At 53.4% G+C, this 20,587-nt stretch overlaps 1 protein-coding gene across 2 annotated transcripts in view; it reads left to right on the top strand.

Moving 5' to 3' along the window:
* The window catches only part of PRKCB (protein kinase C beta), a 214,972-nt gene extending 194,745 nt beyond the window's left edge, over positions 1–20,227 (top strand). Inside the window, exons 16-17 of one of the 2 annotated variants that reach the window (XM_074322927.2) lie at positions 1,147–1,287; positions 19,596–20,227. In XM_074322927.2, coding sequence (XP_074179028.1) covers positions 1,147–1,287; positions 19,596–19,748 — 294 coding nt within the window. In that variant the 3' untranslated portion in view covers positions 19,749–20,227. Of the gene's footprint in view, positions 1–1,146; positions 1,288–13,696; positions 14,967–19,595 lie in introns of those variants that run through there. The other variant, XM_074322926.2, reaches the window with a different exon arrangement.
* Positions 20,228–20,587: the final 360 nt, after the last annotated feature.

The raw sequence follows: 20,587 nt of genomic DNA, 5'->3' as shown, positions 1-20,587 counted from the left end.
CGGGCCTGTGACTAAAAAAGGAGCTTAGCACCTAAGTGCCCGAGTAGTTTTCTCCTAGAAGATGAAGCACGTGTGGAACGAATGTGCTTGTCTGTATGTGTGCACGGGGGTGGGTGGTTTCTGATGAACGGAGATCTTGGACGCAGGAATCGTGCTGAGCTGCATGTCCAACACAGTCAGTGTGGCTTGCGGGCCCCTGCCTTTCCATCATCCACAAATCCTGGGCCCACGTCTAAGGCTTCTGACGCCATAGCCTCTTGTCTGGGAAGGCCCTTGGACGCCTCTGTCCCGGTTGCTTTTGTTTCCCCGTTTGATGCCCTCTGGTCGGCATTGCTTTTTTTTTTTTTTTAATCACCGACTCCTCTGGCTTCACTACGTGCATTTGCTGAAGTCTTGAGGTGGAGATATTTTCAAGCCGCTTTGAGATTTGTTTGCGAGAGGAAGTCTGTCTGGTTTCTTTGTGGAGCATCTGTTCATACTGTCATGGAGCACGGGCTCAGAGACCCAGAGATGGAGGGCTTTGATGATTAAGTAAAATAAATTGAACCCCAAAGAAACCTCAGCGGAGTTTAGTATCGTGTGATACAAGAGAAATGAGCTGGGCTAGGCTTGGGCTATTTAATGAGCTTTCAGAAAGTAATTACTTGAAACTTGGGCCCAGGGGACGAATATTTTTTCTTCTGCTTTATCATTTCCACAAGGGCTTTGCTGAGAAATGCCAGTATTGTCTGAATGCTTCTGCCTTGGCCTTGGTCAAACTCCGGTTGCCTCGTGGGGGGAGGAAAAGTTGAACAGGTTGACACCCTTCTCTTTAAATGTGCCTGTAATTGCATAACACGCATTCTTCAGCCAAAAGGCATCGTGGGCCATTTCTAACGTGAAGTTCGGGGCCCCCCTTCAGGCTTAGGTTTGATTAACCGTGAGTGAGCTTGCTCTGGGACATGTGGCTACAGGTCCTCCTGCTGTAAAGGCCTGGCCAGGACATTCTTGCTGGGAGGAGAAGCAAAAAGCAGAAATGAATTGGGGCTCTTCAGGGCACTTTCGTCCCTAACTCACTAGAGGAATCATTGCTGCATGTCTCACGCGGCTGCTTCTGCAGTTCATTAGACACGTTTCTCTCTCTCTCTCTCTCCCCCCCCCCCCCAGCTGATGACCAAACACCCCGGCAAACGCCTGGGCTGTGGCCCCGAGGGCGAACGAGACGTGAAAGAGCACGCGTTCTTCCGGTACATCGATTGGGAGAAACTCGAGCGCAAGGAGATCCAGCCGCCGTACAAGCCGAAAGCCGTAAGTAACCCGCTGGCCGTCGGCCCCGCGGGCCTCACCGAGTCTCCCTCCCGGGGCGGTGGTGCTCGCTCGCTGCTCTCGGGGGGGCCGATTGGAGGCGACCCCTGGAGTGTCACATGTCTGCACAAAGTCACTGGGTCCAGAAATGGCGATTTCCATCCACGCAGCCCGGCCTCTGTAAATGCGGGAGTGACAACAGATGCCGAGTTTGTGTTTTGTCGATTCAGTTATCGTAACAGCCTTCGCTGGCAGCTTTTGGGGAATGGTCCTTCGGTGAGCAGTGTGCAGGTCCGTTTTCGGACTGTGACAAAGCATCTCATCTCGTGCTTTCCTTGGTTCAACTGTGTCATTCTCTCTTCATACTGCCCCTGAAAAGGTCGTGTTGTTTATCTCAACAGTATTTAAATTCGATTCTGAAGTATACACTGCGTCTGAGTCAGTAAAGACGGCACCCCCACCCAGCTGGCTCCCCCGAGCTGCGCAAGAGAGGCAGGCAGAAGCCACGGCTCACAGACCTCCGGGAGGCTGTGGGTACAGCTATGGCTTTGATACAACTTTCATAACGTAGCAATGAAAGTCTCACGTTCCCACCTTTGGGCGCCGAGGGAGGGATTTCCACCCCCAAACTCTCGGCAGGGAGTACTTGTCAGCCCCCAATGAGTCAGAAGTGCGATTCTGCTGCGAGGGTTTTCTCTGTTAGATTAAGTGGAGTGGAGACCTGGTGGCCTCATGACGGGCTATAAAGCTGCCGACTGAAACTGAACCGTGAGCCTAACTATCGTCATTGACACCAGAAGTTGTAAGGCTCTCGGATGTTAGGATGAAGAAAACAACCATGATAATGATAGTTATTTCAGATTAATTTCTTGGCCACTCATGATGCGCCAGGCACCATATGAAGCCCTTCACATGTAGCATCTAATTAAATCCTAATGACGACCTACTATGCCGGTGCTGTTAGACCTCGTAACGGGGGAGGAAACGGAGGTTCAGAGAGGTGAAGTGCTCGGTCTGCGATCACTCAGCCAGCGTGTGAGGGCGCGAGATACAGACCGTCCGGCTCCATCAGAGGCGCCAGGCAACAAGCAGGCAGAAAGCCTCCTGCTGACTCTCACGTCTCCCCAGACCTGTGCACCCCAAAGGATTAGAACGCAGCACCCCTGGCGGTCCTGTTTCTCCCTGGACACCACCTGGGGTTAGGAAGCCAGTCTCCCTCGTGGCTCTTCCCGTTGTTGCAAACGTTTCAGCATCCCCAGGAGGCCACCCCGGGGCCTGTTCTGTCATCCTTCCGACGGTGGCCGGTGCTGGCCCTCTGCTCCCACATCCTGTAACTGCCAAGCAAAGCGCCCCCCTCCCACATGCACACACACACCTGCAGGCATGTCCCATATGCCGTCACCTCCAGGCGCCTGTTTTCTCCAGGTCATCAGCATCTGTCTTAAAAGGCGGATACAAGGTTGAGCCTAATGCTCCCTCAGAGAACACAGTGGGTCCGACAAACAATCTCTTGATATTTTCTGGAGCTGCGGGACTTGGCCGAGTCAGTTCCCCTCTCTGCTCCTCGGTTTCAGCGTCTGTAATCCAGTGACGGTACTGGTTTCTCCCTCAGAGGGCCGTTATGTGCAGAAAGCACTCAGTACGTGCCTGGTACATAGTAGGCACGCCGAGAGAATTGATGGGGATTTGTGGTGTCACGTTGGCCGCTGTCTGGGGTGCAGCGTATTTGACGGGCAGTGTCAGTCCTGCTGAAGCAGTTTCTGAAGGTCCCGTCCGTGTGTCCACATGGGGCTGGGTGGAGCCCTGCCGGCAGACGTGGCATCATTACGTTTGTTGAACCATTTGGCAAAAGGTCCGACGACAGCCTAGGAGAGAAGACCAGGTTGTCCGTTCTGGAAACTGGGAGCTTGGAGGTGGGCACAGCTCATGTGGGTTTTGTGCAGCTATTGGTGATGTCTCCAAACATGGACCCCACTGCGCCTCACTCAGCCAGCGGAAACATGCAAACGCTCCCGGCCCCACCGGCACTGAACCCAGTGAGTGACATTTGGGGTTCATGCTTTCGTTGTAGGGCAGTGGTTTCCGACATGTGGTCCCCTGACCAGCTGGGTCAGCATCTCCTGGGGACATCAGAGTTGAGAGGGGGGCCTCCAGGGGACTCAGGTGCCTGCCCGCTCCAGGCTCAGAAGTGCCTTCCGCGAGCCAGCTCTGCCCTGCCCCACCCTCATCAGGATTTTTATGTCAACTCTCACTAGTTTTTGTTATATTGGCCACAAATTCGTAAACGCAATTCAGACCAAATAAAAATACATCCACGCGTCATCGGTGGCCGTGGATTGTCAGTGTGTAACCTCTGGGGTCGTGAGGACTCAGAGTCACGTTGGCGTTCCACCAGTTGCCATGAGTTCTGCTCATTCTCCGCCAAGTCTGCTGGGACTGGTCACTCTCTCTTTCAGGGCCCTCACAACAACCCCACGAAACCGGTGCTGCTGTGGCCTCCTCTGTTCACCTGAGGAAACGGGCTCAGCCAGGTTAAGTAACCTGCCCGAGGTCACACAGCTGGGAAGTCCGAGTGCCCATGCAATTGAAAGTCCTATTTCTTTACCTGCAAAGCCCTTCCTCTTGGCCTCTACAATGCTTCTCCTCTCGTCTCGCTACGTGGGGTTTGAACTTCTCTGAGTCCAGTCCTGAGTTTAGATACTTTCCTGGGGGATGTTCTCTGTGGAGTGAATGTCCATGAAGGATTCTGCTGTCCAACCCTGTCCAGGGTGTAATTCTTGTCACAATGCCCCAGAAAGCTGTTGGCCAAAGGGGGAGGCAGGGGACTTGAAGAGACGAGCTCAGGGAGACTGAGTCACGCAGAAAGAATGCGAATCGAGGGTCAAATGGACCCAGGACGCAAACACCAGCCTTGCAGTTCAGCAGCTGAGTAAAGACAGGCGAGTCACTTGGCCCCTCTGTGTCCCCACAAAAGCAGGCTGTCCCATCGCAGGTCCAGTCCCAGCTGGCAGGGAAATTAAGGCCAGCGGGTACCCCTGGGTGCGTGGGTGGGTGGTCCCAGCTTCCTGCACCCTCCCTGCACCTGTGTGTCATCGGGGCCTCCTTGGTCTCCCTCCTTCTGTGTGTGCCCCCTCCCCTCCTGCGCTGAACCCCTGTTTCCCCCTTCCCTCTGCGTATGTCCTCTGTCCACTCTGCCTTCAGCCCCCCTCTATATTGACCAAAGCTCGTATAGTTACAGATGGGAACCTGATTCCAACTGGCATTTAAACAGCAACAGAGTTTTTTGGGGTGTTCGGTTACGGCTGGATCCAGGGTCCCAATAATGTCCAAAGGAGCCCGTGTTCTCTTTCCCCTTGGGCTTGCCTTCCTCTGTGTGGGTTTCATTCTTCATTCTCAGAAGGCTTTCTAGGGCACGTGGCTACTCCAGACTTACTTATCTTAGCAGCTTCTGCCAAAAAGAGCTTCTTTTTCTTAAAATTCCCAGCAGCCTGGATCGCAGTCTTGCTGGATGAGCTGGGCCCGTGTGGGCATCTCGAAAGCCATCAAATGCCAGGGGCATGAGACGTGCTGACTGGCCAGGCCTGGGTCACCGGCCAAAGGACTGGCTGTCCCCCGTCTAAACCAGATGCCTTGAGAGAGGAGGAGGGGTGCCAGAAAAAGAGGCAGGGCCCGCTGAGCGGCCACACCAGCAGATGTCCCCTCTGACGCTTCCTGTCTCTCCACCTCAACACGGAAGCATGACGTCTTTGTCTTCTTAAAAATCCCTGCCCTCAGACGTGGGGTCCCTCCTCCCACTCCTGAGCTGCTGCCCCAGATTCTCGTGCACACGCTTCTGAAAGAGTCGCCGGTGTTTGCTACCCCCACTTCATTACAACCCGTATCCAGTCTGTCCTCAGGTCACTGCCATCGGCCTTCCTCCCTACACGCCACTGCAGTTTCCCTCCCTGAGTCAGCTGTGACCAAAACTAGCTTCCTCTCCTGGATGTGTCTTATCTTTCTTGACCTTCCCATATCGTTGGGTGCTTTTATCTTCCCTCCTGAAAAACAAACATCTGAAAAAGTGAAATATTTAAGCGGCAGCAGAAGCTGTGCAGTGACGTGAAGGCCCCCTGACCCCCTGGCTTGGCTCCTTGGTTCTGCCCGGACTGACGCACTGAGCTCACGTTCTGGTGCGACCTTCAGAGATGTGTCCGAGCACAGAAACAGCCACAGCACATCCCGTGCTGGGAGCGTGCTTTCATTTCTGTGCTTTGCTCTCTCCCTTCCGTCTCACGTTGTTTTTATCAGCACGCCGAAATCGGCTTCATTCGTTAAATAGCTTCCTGGGTTCTTGGACACGTGCACGTATCTGCAGGAGAAGTGCAGACTCCTTCCCTCCTTTCGCAGCCCCTTTCTCCCTTGTTTTGGTGGCATTGCGCTCGCGGATGTTCCTTTCACCTCCACAGCCGCTCCTGGTGGGAAGACCCACTCCATGGCGACTTCTGATGTCAGTGGAATTTGGAGGGTGGAGACACGTCCATGACCTAGAAAGGGACAGAAAAAAGCGTATTCCTTGTATATTTACAAGTGCAGTTTCTTAAAACAACCATACAATGCTCCCAACCAGGGTATGAAAAACAGCAACTCACAGGCGGTATGTGATTCTGCTTGAAATGTCTTTCCAAAGAGTGAGGCTTGGGCGGGAGTGGAAATGTGTCCCTTTTGCCCCTGGACACGTGTCTTTTCCTCTCTTCCTGTAACGGGGAGACCCAGGGGCTGGCTTCACCTTCCGGCTCCCTCACTGTCGCACCACCTTGGTGGGAAAGGTTTCGTTTTGTGTGCCTGTAACGACAGCGGTCATAGCCTAGGGTAGATTGGGGTGTCACCGAGCCCGCAGTTCCCCTCTGTCCCCAGAGCTCAGCCGCACCCATCAGTCTAACTCACTGGACAGGGGTAGCTACCAGCTACCACGTCCAATATTTTCTGTGCGTTTTATCGCGTCCCCCTCACCGCACAGCACAAGGTAAGTCCGTTGGCCGTGACAGGAAATGGCGTAGGGAGCTTAGCTACACGTATGGCTGGGGGCTGCTGGTGCTACAATCGGTACCCAGCTCAGCTTAACTTTAAAATCCACGCCACCCTGTCAAGGATAGTTCCCGAGGCAGTGGGACGTCATGGAAAGCCAGACTCTGCATCTTGGCTCGTCTCCTCTACCCTGTATGACCCTGACCAAACCAAATTACATTAGGTGCGGAGAATCCTTTTCCTGCCTAACTGTCAGACCTGTGAGAATCACAGCTGTGGAAACACAGGCAAATTCAAGGATCCTTCCTCTGTGTGAGCTCGTTGATTTGAAACCAGCCACATGGGCTCCAGATGAATCGTGAGGAATAGATCAGAAAAATATAAAACTTGGTTGACATGGGAAAATGGTTACCCTGTGTTTCGACTGGGTTTTCAAAAGCAGGCAGAGGAATCATGAGTCCACCTTGGTTTAAAGAGTAAAACACACCCATCCATCTATTCACCGAGCCATCCTGGGTGCAAACCAAAATGTCACCGTCTGAAAGACAGCGGGGTGTTGCAGTTACAAAGGGGTGTGCTGTTTATTTCTCTTGGCGCTTTCTTGCCACTTGTGTGTTTGTTTTGGCGATAAAGGCGGGAGCGTCGTGGAAGGGTCGGGATTGGCTGTCAGGTCGGGGTTATCGCACAGTCACGTACTGCGCTTCCTGACCCTGTTCTCCTGGTGCAGCAGCTTTCCTAGGACTGGGGGGTGACTGAGTGAGGTGATGCTTGCAAAGCACCTGTGCAGTATCTGGCCGGTGGTCAGCGTGTGACACACGCTGGTATTCGTCCATTCGACGAATATTGAGTACCTACTGTGTGCCGAAGGCCGTGCTCGGTCCTGGGAACGCAGTGGTCCGCGGCCGGACGGGGCTGCAGCTCTCATGGAGCTCACAGTCCAGACAGACAGCAGGTGGCGAGGAAATGAGCGTGTGGGTGTAGGCCTGGGGTGCCGGGGTGTTTTATTTCCGATGAAAGAAACGGACAGGATGCCCTAATGGAATGAGCTCTGCATAGAGGTGATGGCAACAGCTTCGCTCAGGAAGTGGCATTTAGACTGAGCTCTGGAGGGAAAACAAAACATGTTCTTTTTAAGCGAAAGCATTTTGAACATAAAGTGAAACATGCTACCAAGCACCAAAGGCCCCTGCCTTGCGGACTTCCTGCTAAACAGACGAGGGACCCAATACCCCGACGCTAAGGCACCTTCGCTATTCGTAGACCAGGGGTTTCGTCCTTCTGCCAGAGGCCGATTGTCCTGAGTAGTGTCTCCCTGTGCTGGGCAGCAAAGCCTGGGCCACCGACAGCTTTTGGAAATGATCAGATGCCTCCCCCTGGGTGGGTCCCTCCTGCCCCCGAAGCATCAAAAAGACCCCGAATGTCACCAAATTTGCACATTCGAAAAAGAGAAACTCCCTTGTCTTTTTACCTGGCTTTACCTGTCCTGTGAGCTCTGGTCTCAGTTCCCGAGGATGCCCTGGTGTCTCCATGGCAGCCGGGCAGGGAGCTTAGCTCCCTGGAGCCCTCAGCCACTTGATCAAACCCGGTTGGGCCAGGAACAGCATGGGACAGGCCTTTATCCTGTTCTCCAGCACCTCGCCCATCCCGCCCTCTCTTTGCTTGTTTCTTCCCTGAGTGCTTCCCTTCCCTCCTTCAAAGAAGCACTGCCCTTCCTTCTGCTCCCACTCAGCTCAGATGTCACCTCCTCCAGGAAGTCTCCCTGCCCTTCTTAGCATCCTCGCCTCTGAGCTCTGGGGCAGCACTTGTCGCCTGTGCCTGGCCCGTCTGCTAGACCGTAAGCTCCGTGATGGCAGGACAGGGATCCCTCTGTGTCATCACATTTCCAGTACCCAGCATGCTGCTGGGCCGAAGGGGCCAGACCTGCTAAACAGTCACCTTTGTCACCCTCCCCTGGCGCTGAAATACACATGAGGGCAGCCACTTGGGAGACCTGAGCATTTCTAACTGAGATGAAGGACGTTTAACAGCATCAGGCAGACCTTCACAGCTGCGCTGAGCATCCCATGCTCTGTATCTCTATTTTCCCTCTTTCTACTGCAATAGCTTCCTCGTTTAAAATGGCTTGTTTTGCTTAGTACAAACAACAAAAAAAACACAAAAACCCACCTTATTTTATTTAAATTTTTAAAGCACAATCAAGCAGAGAAGGTCCAGGAGGAAATGAAATAATCTGTCACTGTCCCCAGTGTCTACAAGCACGTGTCGTCGGCACACAGATGTTATGTGCACATTTGTGTACATAATTTATAGGATGAGAGCAGAGCGTCCACCGTTGGCAATGATACGGAGCTGTGCCATTTCATATTCTTCTGCATCTTCTTTTAATGTTTAAAGGGGTTTTGCATAGCGATACATGAAATAGATGCATCATTATTTATTTAGCTCTTTTTCCCTCTTGGTTGATAGTGGAGTTCAAACTTTTTCTGCCCCGCTAACAATTCTTTGATGAACGTTCTGTGTCTTGATGGGATAAACACAGGTGTATGGGGGGGCGGGGGGTGGGGATGGTCCAGGAAAAGCCTCCTGGAGGAAGTGACATCTGCTGAGACAGAGAGGCTGTGGAGGAGTCAGCCAGGTGAGGGGGGCTGGGAGGCAGGTGTCGCTGGCAGAGAGGAGCCTGTGGCCCCGGCTGGGCGCGGAGGGCGTGTATGCAAGCGTGTGCCAGGCCCTGGGCGTTCCTTACAGCTGCAGGGCCTGTAGGGATGGGGGGACTTGGGCTGGAGGAGGCGGCCTCTGAAGGGACTGATGACCAGGCCACCAGAGGCAAGTCCTGCGAAGCCTTGTCAGCCGCTGACCAGGGCGTGGGATTTGGGGACTGGCCATCGTCATCAATCAGAGCAGGAGAGGGACGAATTCAGGCTGGCGTCTCTGAAAGCTCCTGCAGGCTGCTGTGTCGGAGCCAGCTCCACGTTTGACAGCTGGACTCGGAGCTGTGATTAACGCAATGAAAGAAAAATTAGAAAGAAGCGGAGACAATGAAAACCCAGCTCACAGGTCACAGCTCACGGATCAGCGTTTCCACCTGCCTAGGTTCTTCCATTCAGGGGCACAACGGAAGAACAACTCACCGTCCTGACCCCCTCTCCAACCATGGAGGACGTGCCATCTGATTCAAAGAACCTGGGTGGTTTGGGCCCCCTTCTCTGTTCCAGGAGTCCCAGCCTGATGACAGGGAGAGGGGTGGGTTTTCTTTCAGCAGCTCAGCGAGGGAGGGCCGACGTCCTGCCCAGGACAGCCGCCCAGGACAGCCGGACAAGCAGGTCCGCTCTGCATTTGGAGTTTGATGCCACCCACTGAGCTGCCCACTCCCCAGAGCTGATGGGGGCTGTGCCCTCCCCGCCCCCATGGGGCTGACGTCTCCATCTAGGGAACGTTCCTGAAGCTAATGGGCAGCGACAGGGCCCTTTGAAAACACAGAAGTGCTTCGGGAGGCTGTGGTCAGCCAGCCCTAAGCTGCGTATTAGGGAAATCATGCTCCGTCTGTCTCTGCCCCTCGCTGAGCCCCTTCCTGCACCTCCTCTCTGCTCTCTCGCTCACAGGTCTCATTGTTCTCCGAGGCCGTGGGGGAGGGATGGCAGAGGAGGCTGCCGAGCTGCCAGAAGCTGTTTTTCTGTTTCCCATCACCGCCTCTGGGGAGCCCCGGCACAGCAACAGCTTTCTGCTGTGGCTGGGAAATGGATGGTTTTTAAAGAAAAATGGCCCCTGAAGACTCTCTGTGTCTCAGCTCCCATGCTTCCTATGCTGGCTGGCTGGCTTGGGTCTCAAGGCCAAAGAGAAAACCCGCAGGGTCTTCTTTGGGCCGTGCCATCTCACCCGGGCACCCCTTGCGTTTTCCTAACTGCCTGGCCTCTGCACCCCTTCCCCACAGCCCAATCCCCCATCTCTCCTGGGGAGGATGGCAGCTGGCTCCTGCCTGCCCCAGGGCCTCTGCCACCAGTCTGGCTCCCACTTCTCTTCAGTCCCCATGTCAGCCTGGGGACTCCCGCTCCATCGGTGTGACATCTCCCCTGGGCTCTCAGACGTAGCGTAAGTGAAACCCATGCTCCGTCTCCCCCTCGCGTGCCCCACTCACCAGGAGCTCAGCCAAAGGTCTGGGGGTCACCAACCAGGCCCCCTCCTTTTCATCCCTCCCCCCACATCTGATCCATCCGCAGATCCTGTGAAGCCCAAATTCCAAATGTAGCTTTCGGGTCCCCCACTGCCACCTTTCTCCAGGCCGTCATCGCTGGCGGGGTTACTGCAGCAGCTCCCTAAGTGCCACCCTGTCCCCACCCTTGCCCCCGGCTCCTATGTTCCGTGCCCGGCTCCCACCTCAGAGCGTGCCCCGCGGCTCTCAGACGCTCCAGAGCTTCTCCTCAAGCTGATGGGAAAACCCTCTGTCCTCGCGCGGCCAGTGAGGCCACCATCTGGCTCCTGGTGCCCTGTCTGAGCCTGTCCCTTGGTCACTGCTCTGGCTTCCCTGCCCTCACTGTGCTTTGGTGACTCTGCCGGATGAAGTTCTGTCTCAGGGCCTTTGCACTGGCAGTTCCTTCTGCCTAGACCGCGTTTCCTGCGGACGATCCAAGGGTCCCTCCCTCACCACTGAGGGCCTGTGGACAGGTCGTCTCCCCAGAGCTGACCGCCTTGTTGGAAGTGGCGCTGTTGTCCCTCTTTGTCCTGACCTGGCTTCATTTTTCTCAGTAGCGCTTATCTCTGCCCAGCATTAAATACATACTCACATTCACAGTTATATTTTTATGTGTTTGTTACCTCTCTTCCCAAGGAGAATGTAGGTCCCATGAGGTATCGGTTTTGTAGAATTCACTCTTAGCACAGGGCCTGGCACACAGTAGAGACTCAATAAATATTTGTTGACTGAGAAACTGAATAAGTAATGAAAGAATCTGGTCACTAGTCCTGAGCACACCGCCTTGACCCTGAGCGTCTGTTTTTTCCTGGGTGTGTCCCCCACCGGCCAGCAGCAGAGTGTCGCCGAGGGGGGTGGAGGGGGGAGGGCATCACTTCTCATTTCCTGAGACCTGCAGCCAGGCTATCAAAACAGCCGAAACAGTGTAGCTTGGAATAACAAATATAATTCTCTAAGTCTAACATGAGCCTGTTAAAGATGCAAGACTGTTTCCTCAGTGTTTACAACTTAAACATCCTGAAAACACCCCGTCGTAGGAAACATATGCTGTCTGGAGGGATGTGGAGAGTAGAAACAAGGAACCGATAACGGAGTAACGCTGGCTTACAGCTCGGAGGTGGTGAGCAGCCACCCACTGGGTGCTAAGCCCTGTCCTGGGGGCGCACTGTTCGTTTCAGGTTATTCTCATCACAACCCCACGGGAGGAACGAGAATTGTCCCCAATTCACAATAGAGACGTTAAAAATCTCACCTAGAGTCGGTCACACAGCTGGTGGGTGGCGATGTCTGGATTCGAACCCACATCTCGGGCTAACTGCATTGCTTCCTTCTGCCCAGAGCGGTGGGGGCTCCCTGAGAGCCAGTCCCCTGCAGACCCCCTGCCGTGACCACAGGGCTTGACAGAGGGGCCTGTAGTGCTTACCTCCCGGCTCCAGGAGCTGCAGTTGGGAGCCCCCACCGTGTGCTCATCTGTCCCCTCGCTGTTGCCAAATGGCACGGCCCACTTGCTGTGCCTCTCCCGCCTGGCCTCGCCGAGGTACTGCTGCTGTTACAGGACCCTTCTCCGGTTCCTCTCAGTCCCCGGCTTGTCCGATGGTCTCTCTCGGTTCCTCTCCAAGTCCTGGGTCACTTTTCTCCTTGTCGCTGGCAAGCGGGGCCCAGCTGCCTGCCTCACAGGTGGTGTGGGAGCCACTTCGCAAATGTCAGTTGCCTGGAAAGTACTCGGTGGTTTTCATTCCTGGCGTTACTATCTCTCTTGCACCCTCCACATTCAGTCCGTACTGTCTTCTTCAAGACCTGTCCCCTGAGCTCCGCAATCCAAACGTCTGACGCTGTCCGGTCACCTCCTCGGAGCTCACGGGGCCCTCCCGGTCATGACACCCACCGGAAACAGTCGTCCTTCTGAATTCACCCACTTGCTTTGCCCCGTGACTCAGAGGCCTTGTCCTGTCCCCCTCCCCCGCCATCCTGCCCCCTCCACTGGTCCGCCAGCCACCAGCCTGTCACGGCTGCTCGTGAAGTGGAGCCAGGAGCCTGGGCTCTGATGTCTCGCCGCCCGGGCTCCTCTGGCAGGTCTGCTGCTCGTTCGCTGTGTGACCTGGAACCAATCGCACGGTCTCCCTGGCCTCGGTTTCCCCACCTGTCCCACAGGCTGATAACGAAACCCACTTCATGGCGTCATCGATGCCGCCCGTGAAGAGGGTTCCGGGTGCCTGGCCAACAGCAGACGTGTGACGGCGCCAGCTGTCCTCGGGGCTGCTGTGTGTGTCACGGTGTGTGCTTCCCTCCCGCACACACTGTGTCTGAAACAGTCCCAACGGGCTTTGCTGGGGGCCGTGAAAGCACATGAGGGTCGCCAACTCATCCCTCCTCGCTGGGTGAGAACTAGTGTGTGCATGTATGTGTGCCTCATGTGTACACACGTGCACACACACACCTGTGTTGTAACTGCCTTTTCACGTAGAAGGGGGGTGAGAAATGGCGGCATTTCCCTCGGGAGCCTGACGGTCCCGTCGCGCTGGGCTTTGTATTTCACCCCACACCCTTCCCCTTTGGAGCGACAATGGCTGCTTACCTCCTAGCACCTTGTAATTAAGGGTGAGGGACTTATCCAGCGAACCAGGGCCTTGTGGGTGTGCAGGCATTGCAGGCACCGAGCCCAGGTCCTGAGATCTGTCTCCACTGGCTGCAGTTTGTAAACTCGTGTATCCGCGAAGCGGGGAAATGTCAGCTGTTACTGACCGAGAGCCAGCGGACGGCTTTCTTTGAGGGGTCAGCTGCTAAGTATTGCGACCTCCCAGGTCAAGTATATGTGGGTCGTTCCTTTGTATCTTGTGCTACATGAAACATCTCAGGTACCTAATTCCATGTCTTTCAACAGACAAGCTTGGCTAACTCCTGGGGGAGCGGGGAGGAGGGGGAAGGGGAACATGCCACGTGCCACCAGCCCCACCATCTCATGCCTTTGCCATACAGCTCCTGACTGCCCAGAAGGACACCAGGGGCAGTTCATGAGCTACAGAAACTGAAGGTCAGGAGCCCAGCATCATGAGAATTCTGCACTTTATGTTGCTTTCCTTTCTGGTCATTGGAACAGCCTCTCCGAGGCTGTACAAGAGAAGGGCTGGAGAAGTAAATACACACCCGATTTTGTTTGGTTCTGTTCTGTTCTGTTTGGTTTTGTTTCCACCCACCACAAGTTCTTTTCTTCCCCTCTCATAGTGTGGACGAAATGCTGAAAACTTCGACCGATTTTTCACCCGCCACCCGCCCGTCCTAACCCCTCCCGACCAGGAAGTCATCAGGAACCTTGACCAATCAGAATTCGAAGGATTTTCCTTTGTTAACTCTGAATTCCTAAAACCTGAACTCAAGAGCTAAGTAGCTGTGTAGATCTCCGTCCTTCATTTCTGTCATTCAAGCTCAACGGCTGCTGCGGTGACATTTTTTTTTTTTCATTCCAAAGTTGCATCCATGATTTTTTATTTGCTGATGACACTAGAGTGGCCATGTTTCAGAATCCAAATGTCCTCAGGTAGTTTGAAGCATCACTCTGAGACGGCATCAGGCAGATGGCGTGTGGAAAACACACATCATCAAAGCCCTCTCACCATTGATTTTCCCCAGCACGTCAGCTGAGGAGAACCAGTGGGGACATAGAATGCCTGCTTCCTTTCCCTTTTTTCCTGCATTGCCATTTTCACACGTTCTCCAGTGCCAGCCTTCCAATCTAGATGCTTCCCACCCGTGAGGGCGGGTCATCGGATGTGAGTGGTGTGCTTCTGCTTCCGGGCCTGGAGCTTGGCTGGTGTCCAGATACACACAGTTGCTCTGCCTTAGTGGAAATGCCTCCATCCTGCCTGACTTGGAAGCGCCACGAGCTCTGAAAAGAACAGGCAAAACAATAAAATTTTGTTTGTTGTTTTTCTTGACTCAAAGTTAAGGAGATTATCTACACCCTTTTAAAAATTCCGCTTCGATCTGAAAGCACCGCCAGAGGCCAAAAGGCAACCAGCGTGGGTCCGCCCTCAGTGCCGTGGCTTCTGATCCTGTAGGGCCCCAGTCACCTCCATCCCCAAACTACCTGGGAAGAGCATTTGGCATTCCTTCCTGAAGATACATGGTCACTCTAGCAAGGTCCCAAAGGACTGGGGTCTTACATTACATTTCAAACTTTATTTGCTTTGGGGTTTTATTTCTGTTGTTCAAATGCAAAAAAAAAAAAAAATTACTTTGTTACACATGCTTTGAAATATGTGTCCAATGTTATAATATTAACCGCAATGACTTACTTTGACTTACAAAGAAAGTGGTTCTCAAGCCTGTAGCAGACTCACGTCTGAGGCAATGGCCTAGGCCGGGATGTTGCTGCCCTTGGAAGGCGGATGAAGGGCTCTGGGTATGACGCCAATTCCTGAAACATACACACTTGTATTCTTCGCTTTGATGTTGTTTTACAAGATGTTTGTGGAAATGTTCATTTGTATCTGGATATCTGTTATGTGCCATTTTTCTTCTAGCGTCGAGATGCAATTAAAAAAAAAAAAACAGAAGAAGAAGAAGTGCTATTTCCAGGAAAACAGCTCTTTGAAAAGTGTGGACCCAAACTGCAAGGGGGGGCCTCCCGAGGCTTTGGGACAGAAAGAACTAAACTCAGAGCTTAATCATAGCCCCATGTTCCACTAGTCAGAGAGGCTGAGGCTGTGGACCATTCAGGGAGCCTGGGACCGGTAATGGGGTGGGGTGAGCCGACCAGGGGCCCCCACGATCTCAGAGCCGAAAGCCCACGTTCCCACTGGAGTCAGGTTTGGGGGTCAGCTAGGAACAGCCAGGACTCTTGCTTTTCTTATCAAAACCGCTGCTCCTCCCAGCTTGGACTCAGTGGTCTTTTTAGCAAGCAGCTCTGTGAACCCCAGAAGCCCAAGGAAACCCCTGGGGTGGGGGAAACCCCATTTCTGTCTGACCAGGTGAAGACAGCGAGGGGCCCCCATTCTGGCCTCCTGCTATTCTTAGGCAGCCCTAAAGAGAATTCTTATCAGAGTTGAGTAATTTTCAGAAGCTCCAGGGCCGCTAAGAGAACTTTACGAACCTGACAAATGTCCTTCAAGTAAGACTTCTCGTCTTGAAGGAATCCATGGTTTGGATTTCCACTCAGGCAAAGGGCCCTGCCGTCCATTCCTTTCTGCCTGCTTGCTTCTCCTCGCTGCAGGCTTTGGGACACCACCACCACCACCACCACCACCACCACCACCATCACCCCGCGGCTGGTCTCATGGTAACGGTCTAGACTTCGGGTGAAGCAAACCTGAAGTCCTCACTGACAAGCTTAGGGGGCTAGAGAGGGAAAGAAATCGGGCCAGGACCCCCTCAGTTAATCGTCAGGGAAACTGGGATCTGGAGAGAGGAAGTGACTTGCCCAAGGTCAGCCAGCTGGGAAGCAAAGCACAGGACCCTCTCTGCTCTATACCTGGCGTCTCTGAGCCGTGCCCACCAGCAGGCGAGCTATTTGAGGGCCTTCGTCTGGCTGTTGGGTGACCAGGCCTTTCCTTGGATATGCTGTCAGGAAGGTAAACAGCATGGAGGAACGCTGGGCCGCTGACACATGATTTGAGACAACTTTAGAGATCAATGTAAGATAAATAGATGATAGATGATGGATGGATGGATAGATAGATAGATAGATAGATAGATAGATAGATAGATAGATAAAGAATATACTGTATATATACACTGTACTCTATATTTTCCAAAATGTTGCCATCGTTTTCCAAAAGTTGAATGGTTTGCAGAGATACGACCACAAGCCAAAGCTGCAGCCCCTGCCACACCTCGCTGAGGGTGGGCAGGGGAGCCTCAGGGAGGGGGTCGTGGGTCAGGGTCCCTGCAGGTTCCTTTCCCATCAACATTTCAAGTGCAGAGGGGACCAAGACACAGCTTTCAACACATCTAGTCTCTGGGGAATACTCTGCAAGTGTATCCAGGAAGAGAGAGTTTAATTGATTTTTGCCGTCATGCATGTCTTTCCCGTGCCATTCATTCACCCGGCAGCGTTTACTGAGCACCAATGTGTGCCAGGCTCTGTGTTGGGGGCCAGAGCACAGCGGGGAACTGTAAGGACGCAGTCCAGAAGGGCAGTCATCCAACCAGTAACTCAAAGCAGGATGTGACCTCGCGATAACTAGTGTCCAGCTTAGTCAGGGAAGGCTTCTTACAAGAAAGAAAAAGTCCTCAAAAGTCTTCGGGGCTCTGCTTTCTGTCTTCAGACCACAGTGTGAGCTGAAGGAGAAGGGGCAGCAGCGCTTTCTTAACCCAGATTCCTGGGGAAATCCTATAGTGCGATGGGTGGGGAAGGAGCTGGGGTGGGTTTCCTCCTAGAAGGGCCAAAGGCCAGGTCTCCATGCTTGGACAGGTCTCAGAGTCACCACGGGCTGAGCAGAGACAGGTACCCGTATGCAGAGAGGACACTGCTTGTCCTGAGTCCTGCCTTTTGGCGTTTATCACTCAGATTCCCACAGGCGTTACCCTCTCTGGCCCTTGGGGAGACCCTGCCTGATGCCCCCGGCTTGAGGCGTCCTGGTGCTTCTAGATCAGACAGCCTGAGATTTTCCAAAAGAACTTACATTAGGGGAGATTTCCTAAAACAGAAACTAAGTGAGAACATCCCAAAAATCCATGGCGGTTTGTCTGCCAGGATCCAAGAGTCCCTCTTGTCCCTTCTTAGACGTCTCACTAAGCCGTTCCTCTTCTAAGAGGATGGGCCAAAGTCACAGTGACCTTGGGGCATGAATACGAGGCCAGTGGAATTCAAACCCTCTTTGGCTGAGTGAGACTGTTCTCATGGGGCTTCAGATGCTTTCAACTCAGAAAGGAATTGTCCCGACAGAGAGGCCCACGCTCTCCCGATTTCCAGGATAAAATTCGGGTAATTACTGCAGGGATCTCCCCACAGGACAGACTCCACAGTGGCAAGTTCTAATTGGACCATGTGGGTGTTCAAAGCCACATCATGCCCAGCACAACAGATGGAGAAGGGCCTTGGACATGGCAGCTGCTGGGAAAGGAAACTGCCGGGTGCCCAGAGGCAGGGCAGGCCTTGTGGAGTCAGCGTTACCAGGAGCACCTGAAAGGGGGCTGCCTCCTGCCTTCCATCCCCAAATATGGGGGACCCACACACATCTCTGGAGCTCCCAGACCTCGAAGGGGCCCAGCGCAGTCAGTCCCTCCTGGGGCTCCAAACGTGAGAGACCCTTAGGATCAAGGGGAGCAACTTGCATTGTTTTGCTCCCAAGTGAGGCATCCGGCTCGGGAGAAGCTTGAAGTGGGGAAAGTAAAGAGGCTCATCCTTAGGCAAGTCTTCTTTCATTCAGCAAATAATGGCAGACAGCCCGCTGCGTGCCAAGCGCGGCACGTGGCACCAGAACTATAATAGTGAAGAAACAGACAAGGACCTTCCTTCCTGGCGACAGGCAGTAAATAAGCCAGCGTCTGATAACAGCATGAGTGAGGAAGACCATTAAAACATGCCAGGGATGGCTCGTGGGGTCCAGCCAGGTGTGCGCAGACACTGAAAGGAAAAGGTGGCGTTTGAGCTTTTCCCTGAGCACAAGCAGTAACACCTTCAGTGCCCGGGGCCGCAGGGCGAGCTGACCGCACACAGGATGAGACCACTGGAATGGGGGGGGGGGGTGGCAGGAGGCGGCCTGCCCTCCAGGAAGCAGCTCCGTCCGCCCGCTCCTGTCTGGCTGCACTTTCTGAGGTGCTCCTGGTGTCTCACCACCTCTATGCGTGCACCACCAGAGTAAGTGGGGAACTCCGGGAGGACATTTTACCTGTCTCCGGGGAACAGCCAAAAGGAAGGAATTTCTGTGAGGCTTGGAGCAAAGGGCAGTGAGCCCAGCGATGAGAAACCCTCATCTGTCAGTGCCCACTGGGGGCCAAACCTACAGCCTGGAGGGCTGTGGCCAAATTCTAGCAAGTTAGCCAGGCCTCACCGATTCTCCTTTCTTTACAATCGGACCTACCTCTGGCGTCTGCTGTCCGGTACCCATGAAACCCAGCTGCTGTCCTTGGTTGTCCTGTAGCGAATCAGCCATCAGGCTGTCCCCCTCGTCGGAGGGGCTGAGATGAGGCGTAATTAGGAGCGGGGTGGTCAGGTAAAAACCACGAACCTGCTGTGCAACCTTGGGCGAGTCACTTCACCTTTCTGTGCCCCCGTGTTCTCATGTCAGATCATGGGGGGTAAGGACTGTAGCCATATCTGCCGCCCAGTGGGTGGTGAGGATGGGACGAGATGATTGACAAAGACCCTGAAGAGGTGAGGGCATCGTGAGAGCTTGTATTAGCTCACACTCAGACGTCCCCTGGTAAAACTCACCCAAAACTGTGTAAACTGGGATTAATGCCTGCCCCGCCCCCCACCCCACAACGACTAACTAGGAGAATAGAATTTTTGCTTGTTTGTTTGAAGGCTGCCCTTCCAGACCTTACTTTAAGCTTTGGGTTTTGTTTCTTACAGTTTGTTGACTAGATACGTGCTGTAAACATCCTTGGAGAGACCCTCTGGCTGACAAGGACCCACATTCCAGGGTGTGGCTGGATTTCTGGGCCTTGAAAGCCTGGATCGCAGAAGGGAATGTGGGCTGGACAGTGGCCGGCCCCTTTCACTAAGCACTGAACTGATTCCCCCACATACCCTCTGCTTTTGGGGGATCTATGCTCCCTTTGAAGGAACAGGACAGGACCCTAGCCACAAGAGTCGCTATTGGGCACTTTTCCCAGTGACTAACTCTGTGGCATTACAAGCGGTAAGAAGGAGTTTCCAACTCAGTTCATCTCAGAGCCAAGGAAAAGAGAGCGCACAGCCGGCTTTATGGCCTCAAAGCAAGTCAGTGTCTCATTTCCTGTCTTAGCAAATGTCCACCTAGTGTTCTCTCCTGAAGCCAACCGACGACATGAAAGGACAGCTAGGGGTAGCATGTGCAACGCAGCTGCTAAATGCTGGCAGCACGGGGCTCTTTCTGCCTCTGCCCGTGACGGGTCCTCAGCCTCCCGGGCCTGGCGTGTCTCGGCCGTGTGTCCTTCTGCTTCTGCTGTGTTAACGTGTCTGCTTTCCATTTGGCAGAGAGACGAGCGGGACACCTGCAACTTCGACAAAGAGTTCACCAGACAACCTGTGGAACTCACGCCTACTGACAAACTCTTCATCATGAACTTGGACCAAAACGAATTCGCTGGCTTCTCCTACACGAACCCAGAGTTTGTCATTAATGTGTAGGTAAATGTACACTCTGGGCCTGGAGCGTCAGGCCCCGTGTATGTATCACTTCTAGTCTTCCAGGATTCACGGTGCATATTCCACGCGTGGAGAGCTTGTCCTTAGAGGGCTTTTCTTTGTATGCGTAGCTTGCAAGCTTGTTTTCTACATTTGACAATGTTTCGTTTAGACTAGGCGCTGTATCCAACTATAGAGGAACAATTTTCCAAACTCCCAGAAACTCACCCAAGGAACAGACGATGTCCAAACAACTGTGTCTGATACCAAAATGCTTCAATATTTGTAATTTTTAAAGTCGGAAGCTGATATCCCTGGTAAACGTTTTTACAGTGATTCTACAACCTCTTCTTTGAATGCTAAGCATGACCGGTATTTTTAAAACTTGTGAGTAAGCTTTGCAGTTACTGTGAACTCTTGTCTCTTGGAGGAAATTTTTTGTTTAAGAATTGATATGATTAAACTGAGTTAATATATGCAAAGTTCCTTGTTAACATGTCTGCTTTTACATAGACTGTGGTACGGCGATTACAAACTGGAGGGCCTTTGGCTGATGCGGCCGGAAGATGAGCTTTGTTTCACATGCACAGAATTTTATTTAGTCGAAATCCTTGTCAACGTTTTTAAAAATGGGATCTTTTATTTAAATTTCTGAGCTTTCTGATGCGCTTGGAAAAAAACAGAAGACTTGCAGCCCTGGGCCTGGGTTCCCCCGTGGGAATAATTGGACAGAACTGAGCCCTGGCCGCCGCCTGTCAGAGCGATGTGTGGTCTCAAGTCACCACAGTCTCCACCATGGCACTGCTCACCCACTTCCGTGGGTGCTGTGGCCGTCTGAGGTT

The sequence above is a fragment of the Rhinolophus sinicus genome, chromosome 10 (assembly GCF_057876585.1).
Source record: "Rhinolophus sinicus isolate RSI-liver-muscle chromosome 10, RSI-T2T, whole genome shotgun sequence".
Taxonomy (NCBI): domain Eukaryota; kingdom Metazoa; phylum Chordata; class Mammalia; order Chiroptera; family Rhinolophidae; genus Rhinolophus; species Rhinolophus sinicus.
This window is presented reverse-complemented; position numbering and strand designations above follow the sequence as displayed.